At 42.6% G+C, this 19,147-nt stretch overlaps 1 protein-coding gene across 3 annotated transcripts in view; it reads left to right on the plus strand.

The window, feature by feature from the left end:
- The window catches only part of LOC115796019 (solute carrier organic anion transporter family member 5A1-like), a 41,570-nt gene extending 26,793 nt beyond the window's left edge, over positions 1 to 14,777 (plus strand). For all 3 annotated transcript variants that reach the window (XM_030752215.1, XM_030752216.1, XM_030752217.1), the window contains 6 exons: positions 358 to 522; positions 4,368 to 4,566; positions 8,709 to 8,868; positions 10,991 to 11,235; positions 12,782 to 12,846; positions 13,644 to 14,777. In XM_030752215.1, coding sequence (XP_030608075.1) covers positions 358 to 522; positions 4,368 to 4,566; positions 8,709 to 8,868; positions 10,991 to 11,235; positions 12,782 to 12,846; positions 13,644 to 14,170 — 1,361 coding nt within the window. In that variant the 3' untranslated portion in view covers positions 14,171 to 14,777. The remainder of the gene's footprint in view (positions 1 to 357; positions 523 to 4,367; positions 4,567 to 8,708; positions 8,869 to 10,990; positions 11,236 to 12,781; positions 12,847 to 13,643) is intronic.
- Positions 14,778 to 19,147: the final 4,370 nt, after the last annotated feature.

Consider the following 19,147-nt stretch of genomic DNA (forward strand, 5'->3'; position numbering starts at 1 on the left):
TTCATGGACTCTTTCTTATTTTATCAATTGTGTGGTTTTATTTATTTTGTTTAATTATAGCATTGTTTTTTTTTTCATATTTAATGTACTCCTGAGAGTATTTTTTGCCAGCATGCAGATTATGAGGGCAGTTGAACTAAAGTGAACTCATCGGTCTGTCTCAGCCATCTGTAGTTCACACTGAATCAGAAACATATTTTAGCAAAAGAGGCTTTAAGTTAGAAATTAAATTCACAGAAATATGGCTCCAGATATTGCCGGGGTCTCCACCGGTCAGTCATCAGAAGGGTTTATTTCCAGTATTGTGACACTAAGAGGAAAAAACAAAAGCTTCGCTTTTTTCTCACCCTCTTCCAGACCTACCCAAAGCTGCAGTGAGGATCCTCAGCAACGTGACCTTCCTGTTCGTCAGCCTCTCCTACACGGCTGAAAGCGCCATCGTAACTGCTTTCATCACTTTCATCCCTAAATTCATCGAGTCTCAGTTTGGGATCCCGGCCTCCAATGCTAGCATCTACACCGGTGAGTTCACATTTCACCTCACCACCCAATCGTATTCTGGATTGATTCTGAGAACCTGGAAAGACTGAAATCTGGGGTTTAACACTGGAGTTTATTTCTCATAAAATGCTCACATTTGGGCAGCGAAGCTATTCTGGTCTGCTGTTGAAGCCTCCTGTGATTTTTCTGCAGACAGTGTACAGACAGACCAGAATATTCATACAACGTCCAGGGCTTTAATTTGTGCGACTGCAGTGCTGGTTTTATCTGAGAGCAGAGCAGGAGAGGCTGTTAGCCCGGCGCTGCGAGCCAGCGCACATTAATAATAAAGAAACTGCTGGTCTTCAAATGAACGGGGCACCTGGGACACTGAGCTGGAGCACCGAGTGCATTACACACAAAGCGTTAAGAAACACACGCAGATACAAGAACAGTAATGTCCTACATACACTCACAGTCACATGCTGGTGTACACGCATACTTGATCGGGCACATAAGCGGATGCTTTCAGTGCTTAAACACAGAGTGTTTGAATGCTTGTTGTGAGCTTTGCAGAATGCTAATTTTCTAGCATCAGGATCTGGGTTGTGTTTTTTTTGTTTTTTTTTTTTAGCACTTCGTGCAGCATAAAATAAATGTCAGATAGTTTAGTTTATTATTTTGAAGAGAAACCAAAACCTGTCCCTTTAATTTAATAACTCAGCCTGGGGTGGGGGTGGGGGGGGCTGCTGCTGCATTGTGTCAGAGGATCCATACAGAAGCACATCATCAACCTGCAGCTGTTTAGAGCGTCCCACTGTTGGGGCTGATAAGTAAAGCGACTGAGATGAATGTGATGCTCAGGGCTGATGACCTTTGTTAGACTTTTTGTGGTATCAGGTTTGATGGCCTCTGAAGATACACGGAAGCTAGGAGGGTTTACATTATCATTAGAACTGGGGTGTCCTGGAGGCTCGAACCAGCCTTCCAAAGTGTCCCGTCCAGTTTCCCGAATGTGAAAAGTGCAGCGAAGGAGGGCCATAAAGTTTGTATTTTCGTCTTAAGAATTGTTCTGAGAGTTCAAACTGTTAATTTCATCTGAGCCACATGAATTGTTATTTTATTAAGAGGTTAAACAAGTTTTTTGTTGTTGTTGTTGACTGTTGAGGATTTTATATTGATCAACTTGAGCATGAGAAAGCTAAGCGGGACATACATTTGACATTAAACACTGCGTATGTGTGACCCTTTACCACTGTGACTTTGGAGGATTGTGATGCCTTCAGGTTCACCCTCGAGTGACCGAGCAACTTTAGGAACCGAAAAGGCAGACTGGGGTCATTTATGATTTGGGAAGTTTTCTTGTTACTTTCTCCCTTACTCACAAGGGGTCGCCACAGCAGGTAGCTCCACATATGTTTGATTTGGCAGATTTTTACACCAGATGCCCATCCTGACACAACCCCTCAAGGGGTTTGTGCCTCCTCGCGGAATCAAACCGAGGATCTCAAGGGCAGCAGTCTTGAGCAGAGACACCCAGACCTCCCTCTTCCTGGTTCACCTCCTCAGCCAGTCAGGTCCTGGATTTGCCCCGGGGTGTACATGTGGCAGGACATCGACCTATGAGACGCCCAGTAGTACAGAAAGGAAAAAAGATCAGAACGAGACGTATCCTGTAAATTTAGATCTGGACCCACTCAGTCACTTGAAAGTTAAAGCAAGCAGCTTAAATGATGCGCACTCTTTTTTAGGGATTATTATTTGCTTTGGATTTATCATTTTATTAAAAAACACAACCAAAACAAAACTTTGCCCTTTTGAAAAATTGATTTTGATCACTGTCGTCAAAGAACAGCACACCATTAGTCAGACTTGTGAGTCATCTGAACTTTCCACACAGAAACCTCAGTTACTGATAGCTCAGTTTCTAAACACTCAACAAACTAGTGATTTTTTTTCATACTGGTTCTGCATTAATGATGTTTTTTTAAAACCTTTTAGCCACATTAGTATGATTTTTCTCCAGGAAATTACATCTTGTTATCAGAAATGTTTTAGTGTTCGAGTTACGTAACTGTCTCAGCTGTAGGTGGAGTGGGAAGTGAAGCCTGTGATTAGAGCTGCCACTCATATATATTTTCAGAATATGCCGTCCTCTAGTGAGTGAAATAAAATTATTTCTTGGGAACCTGCTCAAGTGTTTGTGAAGGTCCCAGGACCCCGGCTTGGTATCCACAGCCGTTCACTCTCAGGGGTGTGACTGTGATTTGGTGGCTGAGTGGGTAGAGCCGAGCAGCAGCACACACCAGCCAGGATTTATGGTGCTTTCCCGTCTCTTATTCAGCAGAATAAATAAGATAAAGTGCTGGAAATCATTCTGGGCCCACGTGTTTAGAGTCAAATGCACAGTTTAGGGTTTTGTACTCGACTACGGCAGAAATTCATGCTCAGTTTTTTTTGTATATTTTTGCATAGTTTTTAATTTTAGCAGAGCTGGATAGGATAATGAGACTCTTCAACCAGTGGCTTCTGAAGTCTCAACAATAGCATGTTGATGTTTTGGAGCTGCATTAATTTTAACTTTAGACCTGTAAGTGCCGATTTTGGCACATGGTGACTTCATTTTTCATCCCCAGAATTTGAAGCTTGGTTTTGGCTTGAAACGATCCGTCATTTCCTAGAAAGACAAATACGTTGTTGCCCACTTATCCTTTGTTATATTGCCATTGTGTAATATTCCTAGGATGAAATATTAAGAAGGAAGAGCCTAGCATCTACTAGATGTTCTTTTAATGACAGTGTATCCCTCAGGACTAACTGCTTTGCTTTTTCCCTTGAGGACTGCATACCTGTATGGGCTTTTTGCTATTACGCACATGTGCCATTTTACACAATTGAATGAGCTACAACCACAGCAGCAAGTTGGAGGACGCGTGATCAGAGATGTGTGTTTTTGTGTGTGTTGCTGGGTTCAGGCCACTAACCTTAGACAGAGGCTTCCTCCATCAGACTCTGTCTTCCAAACAGAGAGGACAGACAGCTGCACAGGACACATTATCTAACACCTACTGAGTGAAGAGAGCATCTCTGCCTGGGTTAGAGGCTTCACTCCCTCCGAGGCCACCCACACTATAAATGCGTGCTGTCATGGTAATGCAAGGCTGCCCGGAGGCGGTTGTTGTGATCGCTGCATTTTCTTTAGGATCTCATTGAAGAGAGAGAGAGTGATGGCTGCAGTTACACAGCGTACCTCCGATTTAGTCTGTGAGAGTCCAGCTTGAAAGTGAGCTGCGACTTAAAGTGTGAATTCTTAAACGGACGCCGTGCTTTTCTTTGCTTACAGAGAAAATGAAAATCTGTGGCGCTCAGTTCAGATAATTTGCCCATTTTGTCAAACACGGTGTAAATATAGAAACAAAGTGCAGTGCGTCATACTGTGAAACTCACACACAATGGAAGGAAAAAGTCTTCACCACAATAAGCTGCTGTGGGTTTAATTGCTACAAGACTGGTTTATACTGCTTGTACATAACCTGACTTCTTTAGCCTTGTGCATTTATGGCCACTTGGTGGCAGAAAAGCAGCATAACCAGATGATTGTTACTGAATTACTACATTCTAGTTTTTATGGTATGCAACAAGCGGTTTCCTCCAGGGCTGATATATGAAGTGGTAAATATTACAATTTCTTTCATGGCTGGCTACAAAAGTGAGAAAATCCCCATAGAATCACATGTTAACATTACAGCATTAAAAAGCATGTTTAAATCCTTTTACAAGAAATTGGCCTCTTGATAATTTCCTGCTTCATGACTCTTAGGGGGCTGAAGATTTGATTTGATTTGGTTGGGAAGATCCTTGAATTTCCAATCTTTCTCTCTCACCAGGTGTGATTATTGTGCCAAGTGCCGGCGTGGGGATCGTCCTGGGCGGCTACATCATTAAGAAGCTGAAGCTGGGCGCTCGCGAGTCGGCCAAGCTGGCCATGATCTGCAGCGGTGTGTCCCTGCTCTGCTTCTCCACGCTGTTCATCGTAGGCTGCGAGAGCATCAACCTGGGAGGAATCAACATCCCCTACACAACCGGGTAAGGAGAGACTTGCTGGGAGGCGGTGCGTTGTCGTGCATCACTGCTGGCGAGGAAGAGTGATGTCACTTCAGTGTTGAGGCTGCTTCATTCATGTGTGAATTAAAAATTGACTCTGGGTCGGTGTGTTGTTCCCACAGTGATGTGGTTATGGAGGATGTAGAGACGCATTCAAAGGATGAAGGAGACAAAGGCGGAGACAAGAATAAGCAGACAGAAGTAAAAGAAAATCAGATAGACGGACTGTGGAAGAAGAGTAAAGAACACCCACGGAGAAAAAACAAGTTATGAAAGAGGCTGAAAGAGTGAGGGCAGATGGAGAAAGAGCAGAATAGCTCATGTGGTCATGTAAACACATAAATCTGTTCCTACCTCAGTCTTATTTTGTGTCTTACTTTGTGTTATGTTGACCTCAGCCCGTGTTATAACCGTCCTCAAACCCCCAAAACATAAAAGGCAGCATCTTTCCCACCTGGAGAACTTTGGTCCAGATCAGTTGATGAGTTTGTAAACTTGTGGCTTTTTCCCTGGTTTGGGTTCTTTTCACACAGAAGAAACTCAAAGTGAACCAAATTGTTTCACTAGAAACCACGTCAGTGTCAACATCCGTAAATACAGGTACTGTGTTCTGGCATAGTGGTTAACACAGAGAATTTATAGTTGCTAGCCCGTAATGAGTTTATTTGGAACTGGATCGAGACCACTTCCTCCAAAGGGTCACCCCCCCCCCCCCCCCCCCCCCCCCACACACACACACACACACACACACACACTGAGGGGGAACACAAACCAGAATTTGGTTTAAATGGACTAAACTGCAGCTGTGACATAGAAAACATTAAGGTCTGTGTTACTGATAACAAAACAAGACACTTTGTTGTTTTGTGACAAAGAAAAAACTAAGCCTCTATAATATATAAGCAGACAAAGTTTCTGGAACATACATTCTTGCACTTTGCAGTCCTGTCCAGAGCGTTTAATAGCACGATTTGTTGGCTGATGTTTGTGTGAAGGACGGATGTACTACCCATTGCAAAAGACAAGAACATAAAGTGCGTCTGTACCAGTGGTGGGCTGTGATAATAAGTGAACACAGTTTGGATTTTCTGGATCCATGAATGCTTCCCCTTTAAGGCAGGGGTTATATTTGGTCACAGACATGGACAGATGTCAGATGTCAGAGGTAGGATTTGGAAAAACGGGAGATGATTGGCTCTGAAGGTAGCAATACCTGAAGCGCAGCGCAGCATTTTTCTTTTTAGCTTAAAACTGCAGCTGCATGACGTTCACTGAAGGAGTCAGTTTCACTTATTTTAGTGACTTGCAAATACACGATTGTACAGATAGTACAGTACAAGTTCTACAGTATTACTTATTGTTTATGCGTGCTATTGCTATCTTGGATTGGGAATTTTCCAGATGCAAATCTGGGAACTCAGGATTTCCAACGTCCCACTTAAACTGGAAACTAGCATTAGCTCAGTTTGTGTCCAGTCAGAGTTATAATATCATTTTAGGGCATGCTGCTTGCATTAAAACTGGGTGATTTTTATAATATATGCTAACATGGTGCTATAATGAAAACCTTTACTGAACGAGCAGCGTTGCAGCTGCCACTGACTGCCTGCTCATGTCTTACAGATTTTATATCAGGCAAACCTGGAAACCTGCTGCCTCTTCCACTTGTTTTCTGCCACAGCTCTGCAGTGACGACAGTGTAGAAAATGTCAGAAAAAATGGGCATCGCAGTTTTCCAGGTGGCATTTCCAGATAGCTATTTTTATCTGACAGATGAGAGGAAAACTTTTCAATTTTCAGAGTTGAAGAAACCTCAGGAACCTCAGAAATGTGTTGCTTTATCGACACTATTATTGATTCATTTCCTCTGCTACATTTTTCAGCATCATTTTTATAATGTGTGGCCTCCTGTCTGAGTTTTACCAGGACATTTTTGTGGGCATATTCTGCAACTTTGTAACTCTTTTATGACAGAATAGTTAGTCAGCTGAAGATGAAGACAATAAGCATTGATAATAAAACTAAAATGATATAGTTAGTTGCAGCCCTGAAGAAATTAAATGTTAGTAACTTCTTCAACTACCTTTCATGCAACTGCATCAAAATTCTCCCCTCTGTGGTAAAAGACAAAACCTGTGAATGGAAAAAAAAACTTTTAGCTTATTCCTGCTAAAGAATAATCAGTTTATTCCAGCCTAACAGATTTCCTATTAATGTAGCCATGCAGCTTTGCAGTGTCCGCCTCCAACTTACCGATTTGGAGAAGCGAGCAGTTGCAGAGAGCAGCACACATCGAGTTAAACAAGCATTCAAAGTGGTTGAACTTTTTGGGAATGTTGTTGTGAGACTCTGCAGATATCTACAGCAGAGGTAGAGGTGGAAAGTTGGCATTAAGTAAATTAAAACTAACCCTAACAAAAGTGTATTAATCTGCTGAGATAGTCCACAATGAATACACTATTCCTATTGAATAGAAGCTGGTGGAGCTGAGTGGGTCTGAGCGAGGCTGTTGACATCATCATAGAAAAACAAACACTTTATCCTTTAACATAAAACATCAGGCTAGTTTTCTTAAAATGGTAACGCTGATGTCAAGCAAACAAACTCAAATATTTGGTATAAAACCATAATAATTAATATTTTTCCTACCATCACGCCACACAGTTCTGAAGTCTGCTGTTGAAGTGATGGTTTAGTATTGCATACTTTGCATAGAAGCTGAAAAAAACAAACAAATAACCATATGTTTTATATTTTTTGGGGGGGCAGATTTATTATGTCTAAAGCTTCTGTTGTTGTTTTTGCCTCTTCTTTTTTCCACCAATGGGGTCCTGGGGTTCTTTTGCTTCTCGTTCCAGAAGTAAACTTTGTGAATCTTTCACTTAAGCCACAGACATCCGTTTGCTGACTGCAGCTTGGCCTTTCTGGTGTTTTTAATAATTTCCTGGTCTGACGGAGTCGGTGGTAGTTTTTATCGCCCCATCTGTGGCCGATGTCAGGGAGGAAGCGAGTGTTCAGAGGAGTGCAGAATAACAGATAAGGAGCCAGTAAACGGAGGCGTTTTCTTTTGCACAGAGCGTCCCTGAGAGTGATTACATGGCAACCGTGGAAGATGTCCAAGGACAGCTTGGAAGAGAGGATCTTGGCTGCGTGCCCTCCCTGTTTTCTCTTGTGTTTGTCCCTCTGGTCTTTTTTTAATTTCCCTCTGAGAGTCTGTCTGTCCCATTTGCCCTCCTCTCTTCATGTTTAATTCTTTTTGATTCTCTCCCTTCTCTCTCCTTTGCTTCGTCCTCTCCTTTTTTTTTTTCTCCCCTCTTCTTCGGCCATTGTGGCTTTTTTGTTTTTTCACGCCGATGACGGCTGCGGTCATCCATCCAACCCTTGTGAACAAAATACCTCAGGAAGTGCCAGCTTGGCACAAATGTTTACGTGGACTCGAGGAAGAAAAGATTAGTATCTCTATGTCTAAGGTCAAGGTCAAGGTGAACTGAAAAAAACAGTGTGGGCTTTTTTTTTGGCTTTCTTTTGTTAGACTGTGCTCAGTGAATTTCTTTATCTGTCAGATTTCTCTTCATCTATGAACTCAGTTTTATTATAACAGATTAAAATAATGGAGAAATGAAAAAATGTGATGCGATGAACCCAAAGCACTCATTTAAAACCAGCGATGGCACTTCCATCAGCCTGAGCTTTACTCTGAAATTCATGCTGCTTATCAGTAATGTGTTAAATGAGCAATTAATATGAGGATTATTCACGAGCAACAAATGAGCTTTTACACAATGTTTAGTTTAATCATACAGTCTGAACTTCATTTAATGCCACTAAGTGCTGGAATTAATTTGTTCTCAGTGTTGAATATTCAGCCAGTGTTTTTAAAAGTCAAATTTATTTCTGTAGCACATTTAAAAACAACAGCTGTTCACCAAAGTGCTGTACATTTAAATGATCAATAAAGATAAAATCACAAAGTTAAGAAAAACAACATAAAATAAGAAAACCTGAGTAAAAGCAACACAAATAACGCTTCAGAGCACCGCCTGATTTAAAAGAAAATAACAGTCTAATTAAAAATGTTTACTTCTAATTTAAATGTTTTTGTTTCCTGTGTTTTTTCTCTTCAGACCCACACTCACGATGACCCAGAGAAACCTGACCGGAGGCTGTAATGTGAACTGCGGCTGTAAAATCCACGAGTACGCTCCGGTCTGCGGCTCTGATGGCATCACATACTTTAACCCCTGCCTAGCTGGCTGTAGCAGCGTGGCCAACGACAGCACCGGGGTAAGAGGTTATGATGATACAGGGTGTTTTTTAATGTCTTAAATGCACATTTACTGAGAAATGACCTTAAAATGTGTTCATTTCTCTTAAATGGAGTTCAGATGGGTTTTAAATGAATTTAGAGCACACAATGCCGCCACGTGTAGTTCACCCAGCGTGACAGCATTGTACCCCACTGTACCTGCAGGAGAACACCAATCACAGCTGACCTTGTTAGCATATACCAATTAATAAATTAGCCTTCTCTGCTTAGCAAACGTAACTCACTGGGTGCTGATGGCTGAGAAACAGTGGAGATGTTTGCTGGGTTATTTCTGACTTTTTAAAGTTTCTTTAAAGTTCAACAACTTGTGACTTCCTGCTGCACGGCACTGAACAGGAGTGGCCCTCCGATCTCATTGTACAGTCTGTATAATGACAATAAAGGTTCTATTCTATCTTATAACAAACCCTTTCAGGCTCTTTTTACCCCTCAGCTTGAAAAGGCTGGACGGGCAGCCAACTTTCTACTTTGTGAACTCGATAACTCGAGAACGATACGAGCTAGGATGTTCAAATTCACACCAAAAATGCAACTGCTAAAAATCTCAGCCGGCTTGGTTCTTACCATAAAGTGACAGTATTCTCAGTGGTTTATGTTTATTGTGATTTTAGCGTTTCTTATTCCAGGCTCTTACTCGGCCATTTGCTTTTGAATTGATACAGTGAATAAAGTCACTGAGGCTCATATTCACGCCATTAAGATCTACTGAGACCTGTAATTATGTGTTCTCAAACTTGAACTTCCAGTGGATTTGTGCCACCTATAGATTCGACTGGCAGGAGGCTGAAGGGGAGCTGGTGGCTGACAGTATTTTATTATATGTGCAAAAACAGAAGCAGCAGACTAATTTGGTATTTTAACTAAAACAGCTATTATTACTTTGTTTTCTTTTCATATTAAAAACTGCATTTGGACAGTGTTCTTAAACTCAGCCGTCATTTTCCGTGTGGTTCATTTTGAAGTGATATGAAGGAGGATATTTTTTAGTTTTGATGTGTACGTCCATCACAAGCTTGGTGTTGAATTATATTCATTTAAAAATGTTTTAAAAAGAAAAGCAGCAGATTAGTGACTTATAGGTAGACTGTCATTAATGATAAAGTGTCAGTGTGACAGTTTCTGATTCAGTCATTATGTGTGATACAGTGTATGATTATGTGTTTAATAAAGTACAGTTATAAAGAGCTTAGGAGCGTATGGTTGGAGAGACTTTAGAGTTTAACAGATTTACAGTCCTGGGAAAAAAGGAAAAACTGTTCCTGAGCCTTGTAGTGCCAGCCCTGAGACACCGGTACTGTTTCCCACTTGGCAGGGCATCAAACAGACATTTGCAAAGGTGAGTGGGGTCACAGGTGTTGTTACACGAATGCTGGATGCAGGTAGATTTTAGGTGGATGTCTTTGAACGCAGGTAGCTGAGTGCCAGCAGTGCTTTTACGACCTGCCGCAGGACCCTTTGGTTAGCCACGGTGCAGCTACCATACCACACTGTTATGTACGATGCTATAATGCTTTGTACAGTGCAGCAAGAGAGCATGTCGGGCCCTCAGCAACCGAAGAACTTAAGGTTTTTACCTGCTCGTGAAGACAGGGTTGTGTCTACATTTGTTGGACTTCATGTAAGCCACTATCAATTCTTTGGTCTTTTTAACATCAAGGTCAAGGTTGTTGTTAGAGCGTCATGTCACCAGTTGTTGGATCTCCTCTCTGTAGGCTGTCTCGTTGTTATTAGATGCAGCCACTCAAGGTAGGTTTGAAAAAGTGATAATTATTTTACAGGGATAAAGACAGTCTCAGGGTGAAATCTACACACCCGCTGTTAAACTGCTGTATCCCCATCCATGAGCACCGGTGGTTTGAAGGACACAACTAGCACACCTGCACTTCCTGTAGCATTTCCTTATGTTTTAGAGGATTTGTTAATACTTTAAGCGTTGATTAATGTGTCACTTAATTTATCTCCAAAGCATCATCCTCATGGATTTCTTGCTTGTTTTCAGCATTTACATTAATGTGACGAATTATATGATGCTATGACAAGGTGCCTGAAGGCCCGTGCGTGTCTCCATTTGTCCTCCAGATCCGTAACTACTCCGACTGCGCCTGCGTTCAGAGCCGGCAGGTCATCACGCCGTCGACCGGCAGTCAGGGCAGCAACCAGCTGCAGCTTGTCATCGTCAAGACCTACCTGAATGAGAACGGCTACGCTGTGTCGGGGAAGTGCGACCGCACCTGCAGCACGCTCATCCCCTTCCTCATCTTCCTCTTCATCGTCACGCTCATCACTGCCTGCGCCCAGCCCTCCGCCATCATTGTCACTCTCAGGTATGCCTTTTATGAATCGCTCAATGTGAGGTGAGGTGAACATCATTTCAGTTTTATTCCTGCAGAGAGGAAATTTTTGTTCCACCAGAGCCAAAGAAAAATCATCAGTCTTTGGTTTTTGAGTAACAGCCTCATTTCCTGCAGACCAGTTGTTCATATGACTATTGGATGAGTCAGACACCGAGCAATTTTCTTTTTTTTGTAGGAAATCCTTGAGTAATCCAAAAAATGCCTAAAAGGTTTAATAAACTTTAATGTAGGAAAACTGTAACACACACTCATTGCACTGTTGTGTTGTGGTGAAGGAAGTGCTGAGAGCGAAGGCAAAAATGTTGATTTAATGGTTGCGCTACAATCGCACACTTACCATATGACCATGAGCTCTGGATAGTGACTGAAAGAATGAGATCGAGAACACAAACAGTGGGAAAAAGCTTCATCTGGAGGGGGTCTGGGCCCAGCCTTAGAGAGAGGGTGAGGGGCTCAACTGCACTGAAACGAGCCAGTTGAGGTTGTTCAGGTATCTGACTTGTTTGACCTCCTACGTGTGGTATTTTGGGCATGACCTACTGTGATAAGACCCTTAGGCTGGCTTTGATACAAATATTGTGTATCTCTAGCTCTATATCACTTGGTATTACAATGTCTATCACTGTCACCAACACTACTATGTCCGGTTGGTTAACCATCACCAGTTTGTCTGTTTGTATCTGGAAGTCCCACAGGATCTTAGCTCTGTGATTCTTGACCATCCGTGGGGGCGTATCCCATTTTAACCTTGGGACTTCAAGGTCATACTCTGCACAGATGTTTCTGTATACTATGCCGGCCACTTGGTTATGATGTTCCATGTATGAACTGCCTGCTAGCATCTTGCGTGTGCTGGATTGTCTGAGGGGCATCTCTGCACAGCCTGCACCTCGGGTCTTACCTTGTGTGGTAGACCTCAGCCTCTATTGATCTTGTGCTCAGAGCTTGTCCCAGTGCTGCCATGATTAGTGCCTCATCTAAGCTAATAAAGCCTGTGGGCATCAAGCTTATCATCTCTATCTGATTACAAAGCACTCCTTCTCGCATCCAAATACGGTGACGTCTGTCTGCAGAGTCAGCAGACTCTAAACGTTTTTATCAGATTTGACTGCCCACCCTCTTCGATGTCCCAGTGCCCACTGAAATTAAAGTTAATTTAGTTCATGTTTGAAAATAGCTGCCCAAATAAATGTCTGAGGAAGACATCAACTCTTCAGCTTTAATTCTGGCTTTGACGTTTGACTGCTTCATCCTCCGTGGGAGACCAGTTTCCAGAATTCGTCTTCCTTTGTGTGGTCTGAGAAATATTTTAGTTTGTTAAATGCCGAACAGGATGAACCCTGATGGGAAAGAAATCCGCATTCACACAAACACATTACTGTGTTTTCTACTTTGAGTTTTCACTGAACAAACCCTTAATATTTGAGTGAAACAGCAGTTTAAGCAGTTACTTTAACTGGTTCCTGTCACCCTCTTTTTCTGCCTTCCTCGCTCTCCACCTGTCTGTGATTTGCAGGTCTGTAGCGGAGCAGGAACGGCCGTTTGCTCTGGGAATGCAGTTTGTTCTCCTCAGGACTCTCGGTGAGTAGAAACAAAACAGAGAAAACTACTCATCTTCTTTTGTTTTGCCATGAAAAAGGTTGAAATTAAATAAAAAAAAAACAGAATGTCGTGAGTGTTACTTGTGGAGCTCCTTGGCGGAGAGGGAGAGCTGAGCGTCAGCTGAACATGCTGATTGTAGACACTCTGCTGATCGATGAGCTGATTTAGTGATTGAAAATGAGATGTTGTGGGTTTATTTAATTATTTTTTTGTTTTTGCTTCTTTGATGTCTTAATGCAAGTTATCCTGAATAACTAGACAAAGAAAGTGAATTAGGTTTGATGTATGGGGCGTTCAGGGAGCTATCAGTATGAATTATTTAGAGGACAATTAGAAACTTGGGGTGTGGAATTTGGGCATTAATCAGGCGGTGAGGAAAATGAAGGATGGTGTGTTAAACATTATGAAATCCAGGATGGCGCTTCTCATTTTCTGCTGTAGTTTCTTACAAGTCCTGCAGCTTAATTGGAGTAAATTTAACAGAGTTGCACCTCGATTTTCTGTTAAGATGTACTCGCGTCTCTTCTCATGAATGTCTTTTTCCCCCCTCCCATCTCTCCACTTCTTCCCTCCATTTTCACCACTTCCTGTATTTTTACGCCCTCTGTTTTCTCTTCCATGCCATCTTTGCTTATTCTCTTTATTTAATTTTGTATTTTATTTTCTCTCTGTCCTCTACTTCCTCCCTTCCTGTTTCTGGTCTGTTCATCTCCTTTTCTTTACCCTCTGTCCTTCCTTCCCCCGCCTGTATTCTTCTTCTTCTCTTCTCCACTCAGCCTACATCCCGACTCCCATTTACTTTGGCGCTGTCATCGACACCACCTGCATGTTGTGGCAGCAGGACTGTGGCGTCCATGGCTCATGCTGGGAGTATGACGTCACCTCTCTGCGCTTCGTCTACTTCGGCCTCGCTGCCAGCCTCAAGTTCCTTGGCTTCCTGTTCATCTTCCTCACCTGGTACTCCATTAAGTATAAAGAGGAGCGGGTGGAGCGCTGGCTCAAGCGCCACCTGTCGCCTGTCGACACCGTGGGCAGCCTCGTCTGCCATCCCGGTGGCCACAAGGGCCACGCCCGCACCCGCTCCTGTCCCGTCAACATCCCCAGAAGCGACCCCAACGCGCTGCCCGCTAATGCTCCACCCCGCGCCGGCACCCTGAACCGTGGCGTCAGCACCCAGAGTTGCCCTGGCCAGGAGCTGAAAGCAATAACTCCCCCTCCTCCTCCAGCGGCTGCACCTTCACCTGCAGTGGCGCCTGCCCCCACACCGGCCCGATCACTGGAACAAGTCTCAGTCCGAGCCTGAGCTCCAGAAAGGGGGCGGGCGATGAGGCAGGTCTTTCCCACTGACTTCTCATTTATTCTGAAAGCCAGTCAGCTGGACTTTTAGCCGCTGTCACAAGCAGCAGTCGTGATGTGGAGGCCCTGCTCACATCTCAAATCTCCGATTGGTGAAATACTTTGTCCGCACCACTGAACTACGTGGGCCGGGAACCTTCAGGTTGGAGGTCCTGATTTGTTCAGACTGGGTTGAAACATCTGCTCGGTTCGTGGAAATGCGGACGGAAGCTACGTTTCTCTGCTTCGAGATGGAAGAAAGTTCATCGCTCATAAACCCCACCTCCACCCCTCCACCCTTACCTTGGCAAATGTGCCTTCTGTCACCACGGTCCTCACATGTATAGTACAAAACACGCTGACAGACAGACAGACTGTGGTCATCTGAAGAGATACCTCAGCTTCGCCGACCCTCCCAGCTCACCCCCACCTTACGCCTGCGTCCGTCGTCTTTGTTTTTCTTTCAAGCCATTTTTGTTCTTCATATCGGCGCGTTCACTATGAAGAAAGAAACAAAAAAAATCTTTCAAAATGTGATACACTACCGTTAAAGTGTTAAGAACTGGAAACCGATGGCATGGTGCTAGGTGAAAAACAATGTTCAATGTCCTCTTTTTTTTTTTTTTTTTTTTTAGGGTTGAAAACACTTGAAAAAACCCATCAGGTCATTGGGCTAAGCAGCTTGGCATGCACAGAATGCATTCCTGTCCGATGCAAGGCCTTTTGTTGCTTCCCTGACACAATGACACACAGTATTACCGCTGGAAGTCGGATTGTTTTGGCTATTGCCAGCTCCATACAATGCATCCATACATCTGAGCCCTGACTGGTAGCCTGTGATAAGCAGCTTAACCTGGAGGGGTGGAAAAAAAAAAAAAAAGAAGAAAAAAAAGAGGATCGGCATTTTCCTGCTGACCAAATTCCCGGCGAGCCAGCGGGGATCGTCCGAACAACTGGAAGAAGAAGGAAAGAAACAGTTTTTGGCAGACTGTATTTCAGGCTCAGTGACTTCCTTCCACTTACTAACAGCAACACCAACATTTGTACTCAACATGTACGTAGGATGGCGAGTAGTTGACCATCATGTAGAGGTCCTAGTGTAGTCATCTGTTCCCTTCGTCTGCTCCAGAAATGAAAGCGATGTCTGCAGATGGAGCCTGTATGTGTGCACCGTGTTGGTTTATTATCAATATTAACAGTGATCCTGGTGTATTATGGGAAATGACCTTCTCACCTGCCAGAAAGTGAAGTGCAGTTGTCTTTGATGGATGTGAGTCACTGCGAAGTGTGGAAATAAGAAGAAAATAAGGCAGGTTCAGTTTCCAGAGTTCGAAAAGTTCAGGGGTTTACTGAGAAAGTAGAGAAAAGGTCACTGGTTTGATCCTGTGGGAGTGCAGCTAATGATCGTTCTCTTTGATCTAAAACAAGATAAAAATGTGAACCAAGACAAATCCATCCATCTGCTTCAAAATCACATCTTTAAATTTCTTATTTGTTCAACCCCAAAACCCAAAGATGTTTTTAGCAATATGAAAAATGGAGAAGTTTAAACTATCAAATGTGTAAGCCTATTAGGCTCATTTCCAGCTCCATTGTTTTACTCTTGGACTCTACTACAGTAGCTTTGCATGAGTCACAGTTTATAATAATCCTTCTTTGTCTCATTTTGGGCCTTTGTGGAGCCTCTCAGTTCATCCACGGTTCCAAATAAGCTGGTTCCACTTTTGAGCCGGTAGTTCTTAAACTTCTTCTGGCGTGACTCAGAATAAAGAAAAGGTTTGCACCCCCACGCCATAATTTTTTATCAGTTACTAAAAATAAATCTAGGATCTATACTGAAGGTCAATACAACAACATCAGCAATTTCTCTTCCCTTAGAAAAACTGCTTTAAGCCAGCTTTTTTCTGGTTGGCTGCCCCTCAGAAGGTTTGAACAGAAGGTGGGCGGGGCTTTGGTCTCACACCCAGGCCTCTTTTCCACCGACGGGATACCGGTGCCAGTATTTGAACTGTTCAGTGGTTTTTCCACCGCGAACACACACTCGGCCGAAAAACGGGTTCAACTCGGGCCCGCAAGCTACAGTAACTGGTCTCGAACCAAGAATGCGTGATGAAAGAGGCAGAAGAGCGTGACTCTGCCGTCTCAATGTAAAGTTTTCTACCACCCACACTCACATGTAAAGGAGCGGTTCACAAAGCGTGGTGGAAACGCGGGCCCGTTCTTAAGCGTTTCGCCGGTTCATTAAAACCGACACCAGCACTGGCACGAGCACCGGCACCTCGGCGGTGTAAAAGTAGTACCAGAGCAGTGTTGGCTGAGAGACCCATATTAGGGACTTCCCTCTCACTTACTCCAATTAATTCACCATTACAAGAGCTTATAAATGGCAGAAAATAAGTGAAATCATAACAGATCGAGTTTAAGACCTCAGAGACATTTTTGATTTTGGCAGTTTAGGCCTGGTAACTGTAGTCACTGAAGAACAGAATTTCGCCCCACCAATTATGACACAAAAAAGTAATATTAAGTAAGTTTTCACTATGTCGAGGCTTTAAAAGGTGGATTTCTTAAAACAAATGCAAAAATCTGCCTGATCGAATTTATTGCAACCCATGAACTCCATGAAACACCTGAGATTTTTTTCATCATAATGTGGAGCTTTCAACCATATCAGATGACCTTCATCACCAGCAAATTGGAGTTGTTAAACATTCCTGTTTTATCCGAACATTTTAAAGATGCTCGATCAGTCTTTGCTCTGAGGTCACTTTTCACCTGGGAAATATGAGTGGACAAAGACCACAAAGCCTTTTAGTGGCTGTTGTGGAGCTTTTGATCTTCATGAGCTTAAAATAAAATAAAAGATTAAATATATGCAATTCACATCTTGGGCAAACCTGATCTGCTAAAACAAGTCACGCTGAGCTGAACATTTTACCTTCATCCTCCTGTTTGGCTCTAATGGGACAGTAATTCACTGAATAAACATCACTGTATTGTAAATAACACTTTAAACTAAACCATAAACTCATCAGAAGAGTGTGTAGTGACCTCTTAGACAAAGAAGGAGCCGAATACAGTCAGACTTGTTTCTGCAACTAGAGGCATCGCCCCCTGCTGGTCATTAGAAAGAAAGCAGGCTGGAGGTACAGTCTGTGAATCGTGTGCTGTGACTGAAAGCTCCACAACTGCTATTAAATGGACCGAAGCCCAAACAGTAGCCCTGTTTTCCATCATAATGAGTCTCAATAAAAATATAACTTGCTTGTAGCAAACTGATCTCAAGAAAACAACAAGAACATCTTATAGTTAGAAAAAAAAGCAGGGGATAATTAAATTTTGTAGTTCCAGGTTTTGTGGTCACATGAACACTCACATTGATGATTACTTGCTTCCACTGTGGCAGCAGGCAAAAGCTTTTCTCCTCAATCTAGAAAATTTAGGTGAGAGAGTCCAGGGTATTTCTGAGCTTTAATAACAAAAACATAAATTTAGATGAGGGTTGGAGCTACGTTCCTCTTGGCTCGGTGTTTACAGCAGAGTGAATCACTGACGTGAGATCGTCTCGTTACAGATCCCGTTTTTATTTTACCCTCTGAAAACTCTGACCTCAACAAAAGGAGGTTCAGTGGTATATGTGCTTTAACTGTACTCACACACACACACACACACGATGATGTCCTTTGAGGACTACTGCTGGGCAGACGTGTAACGGCGTGCTGGAGGCAGGAAGCCATTAATCCAACACACACACATCTCAGACCAGCTGTTAGAGGAAGAGCATCTGTATTTGTTACATGTCACAGAGACAGACTAAATGAACAGAAACAGTATTTTCATGTGTAGGCAGCAGTGTTGGTGCCTCATTTTGTTTTAGTGGTTTTAATTTTTTTTTTTTTTTAATTTTAAAAAGCAGCACTGAAATGATCATTTGTATTATTAATCAACCTGCTTCGTATCCTTGGAACCAGCAGGATTTAATGCTGAGTATTTAAACTGAGAAAATGTTAAAATGAGATACTTGACCATCTCTCCTAAACCCAAAACATCATCGAGAACCGAGAGGTCTACGTCCACTTCATGTGTTCCACGGTTTGAGCTGAGGGACACTTTTTTTTTTTTTTTTTTTTTTTTTTTTTTAACCTTTCACCAAACTAAAGATGGTGACACAGACCTAATAAAACAACTGCAGGCCCACCTGGGCTGTTACAGTAGCTGATTCTTATTTCTCTATTATCATAGGAATAAAACTGTATTAGGTATATACATTTCAATCATGAGTACTATTTGATTTTCACTATTTTTGTAAGATCCCCAACCACCCCAAACTGTCCTAGCAGAGCTATTATGGAACTCATAACATCCAGTCAATGATTGATCAGTCAGCCCTGAGACTGCAGGCCTACAGCTGCATGCTGCTGATGTCCTGAGTCATAAACTTGAGGAAGGTTTTGGCTCACAGCAGTTTTGAAAACAGATTTCAAGATGAGACTCAAACTGGAGCTGATGAGTTTCAGGGGTTCAGTGATTTTTAAAATCTTATTTTTTAATTAAGTGTGATTATTGGTGCACGATGTTGAATGTTGCAGGTTAAAGCTCATGTCTGATGCAATAAGATTTTTTTTAAATGTTAGTGACTTTTAAGATGTTAACTGTAAGGATAGGAGGACAATAATCATACACAAGAAACATCCGAAAGACAAAAATAAGTACCACTTCTCAGTAAATGAAAAGAAAACTTGATGCACTGTTTCAGTACTCAGCACAATAAAGACAGTAGAGTAGAGTAGAATCAGATAACACATCATTCCATGTACAGCGAGAACAGCAAATACAAATCACCTGTGTCGTGTTAGAGATGCTCATCCACCTGTTTAACATTTAATCTGCTCTTTCAGTTTGTTGGTGTGGCGCTCCTGTTCAGCTGCAGGTGGCGCTGTTGCAT

The sequence above is a fragment of the Archocentrus centrarchus genome, chromosome 17, assembly GCF_007364275.1.
Source record: "Archocentrus centrarchus isolate MPI-CPG fArcCen1 chromosome 17, fArcCen1, whole genome shotgun sequence".
Classification (NCBI taxonomy): domain Eukaryota; kingdom Metazoa; phylum Chordata; class Actinopteri; order Cichliformes; family Cichlidae; genus Archocentrus; species Archocentrus centrarchus.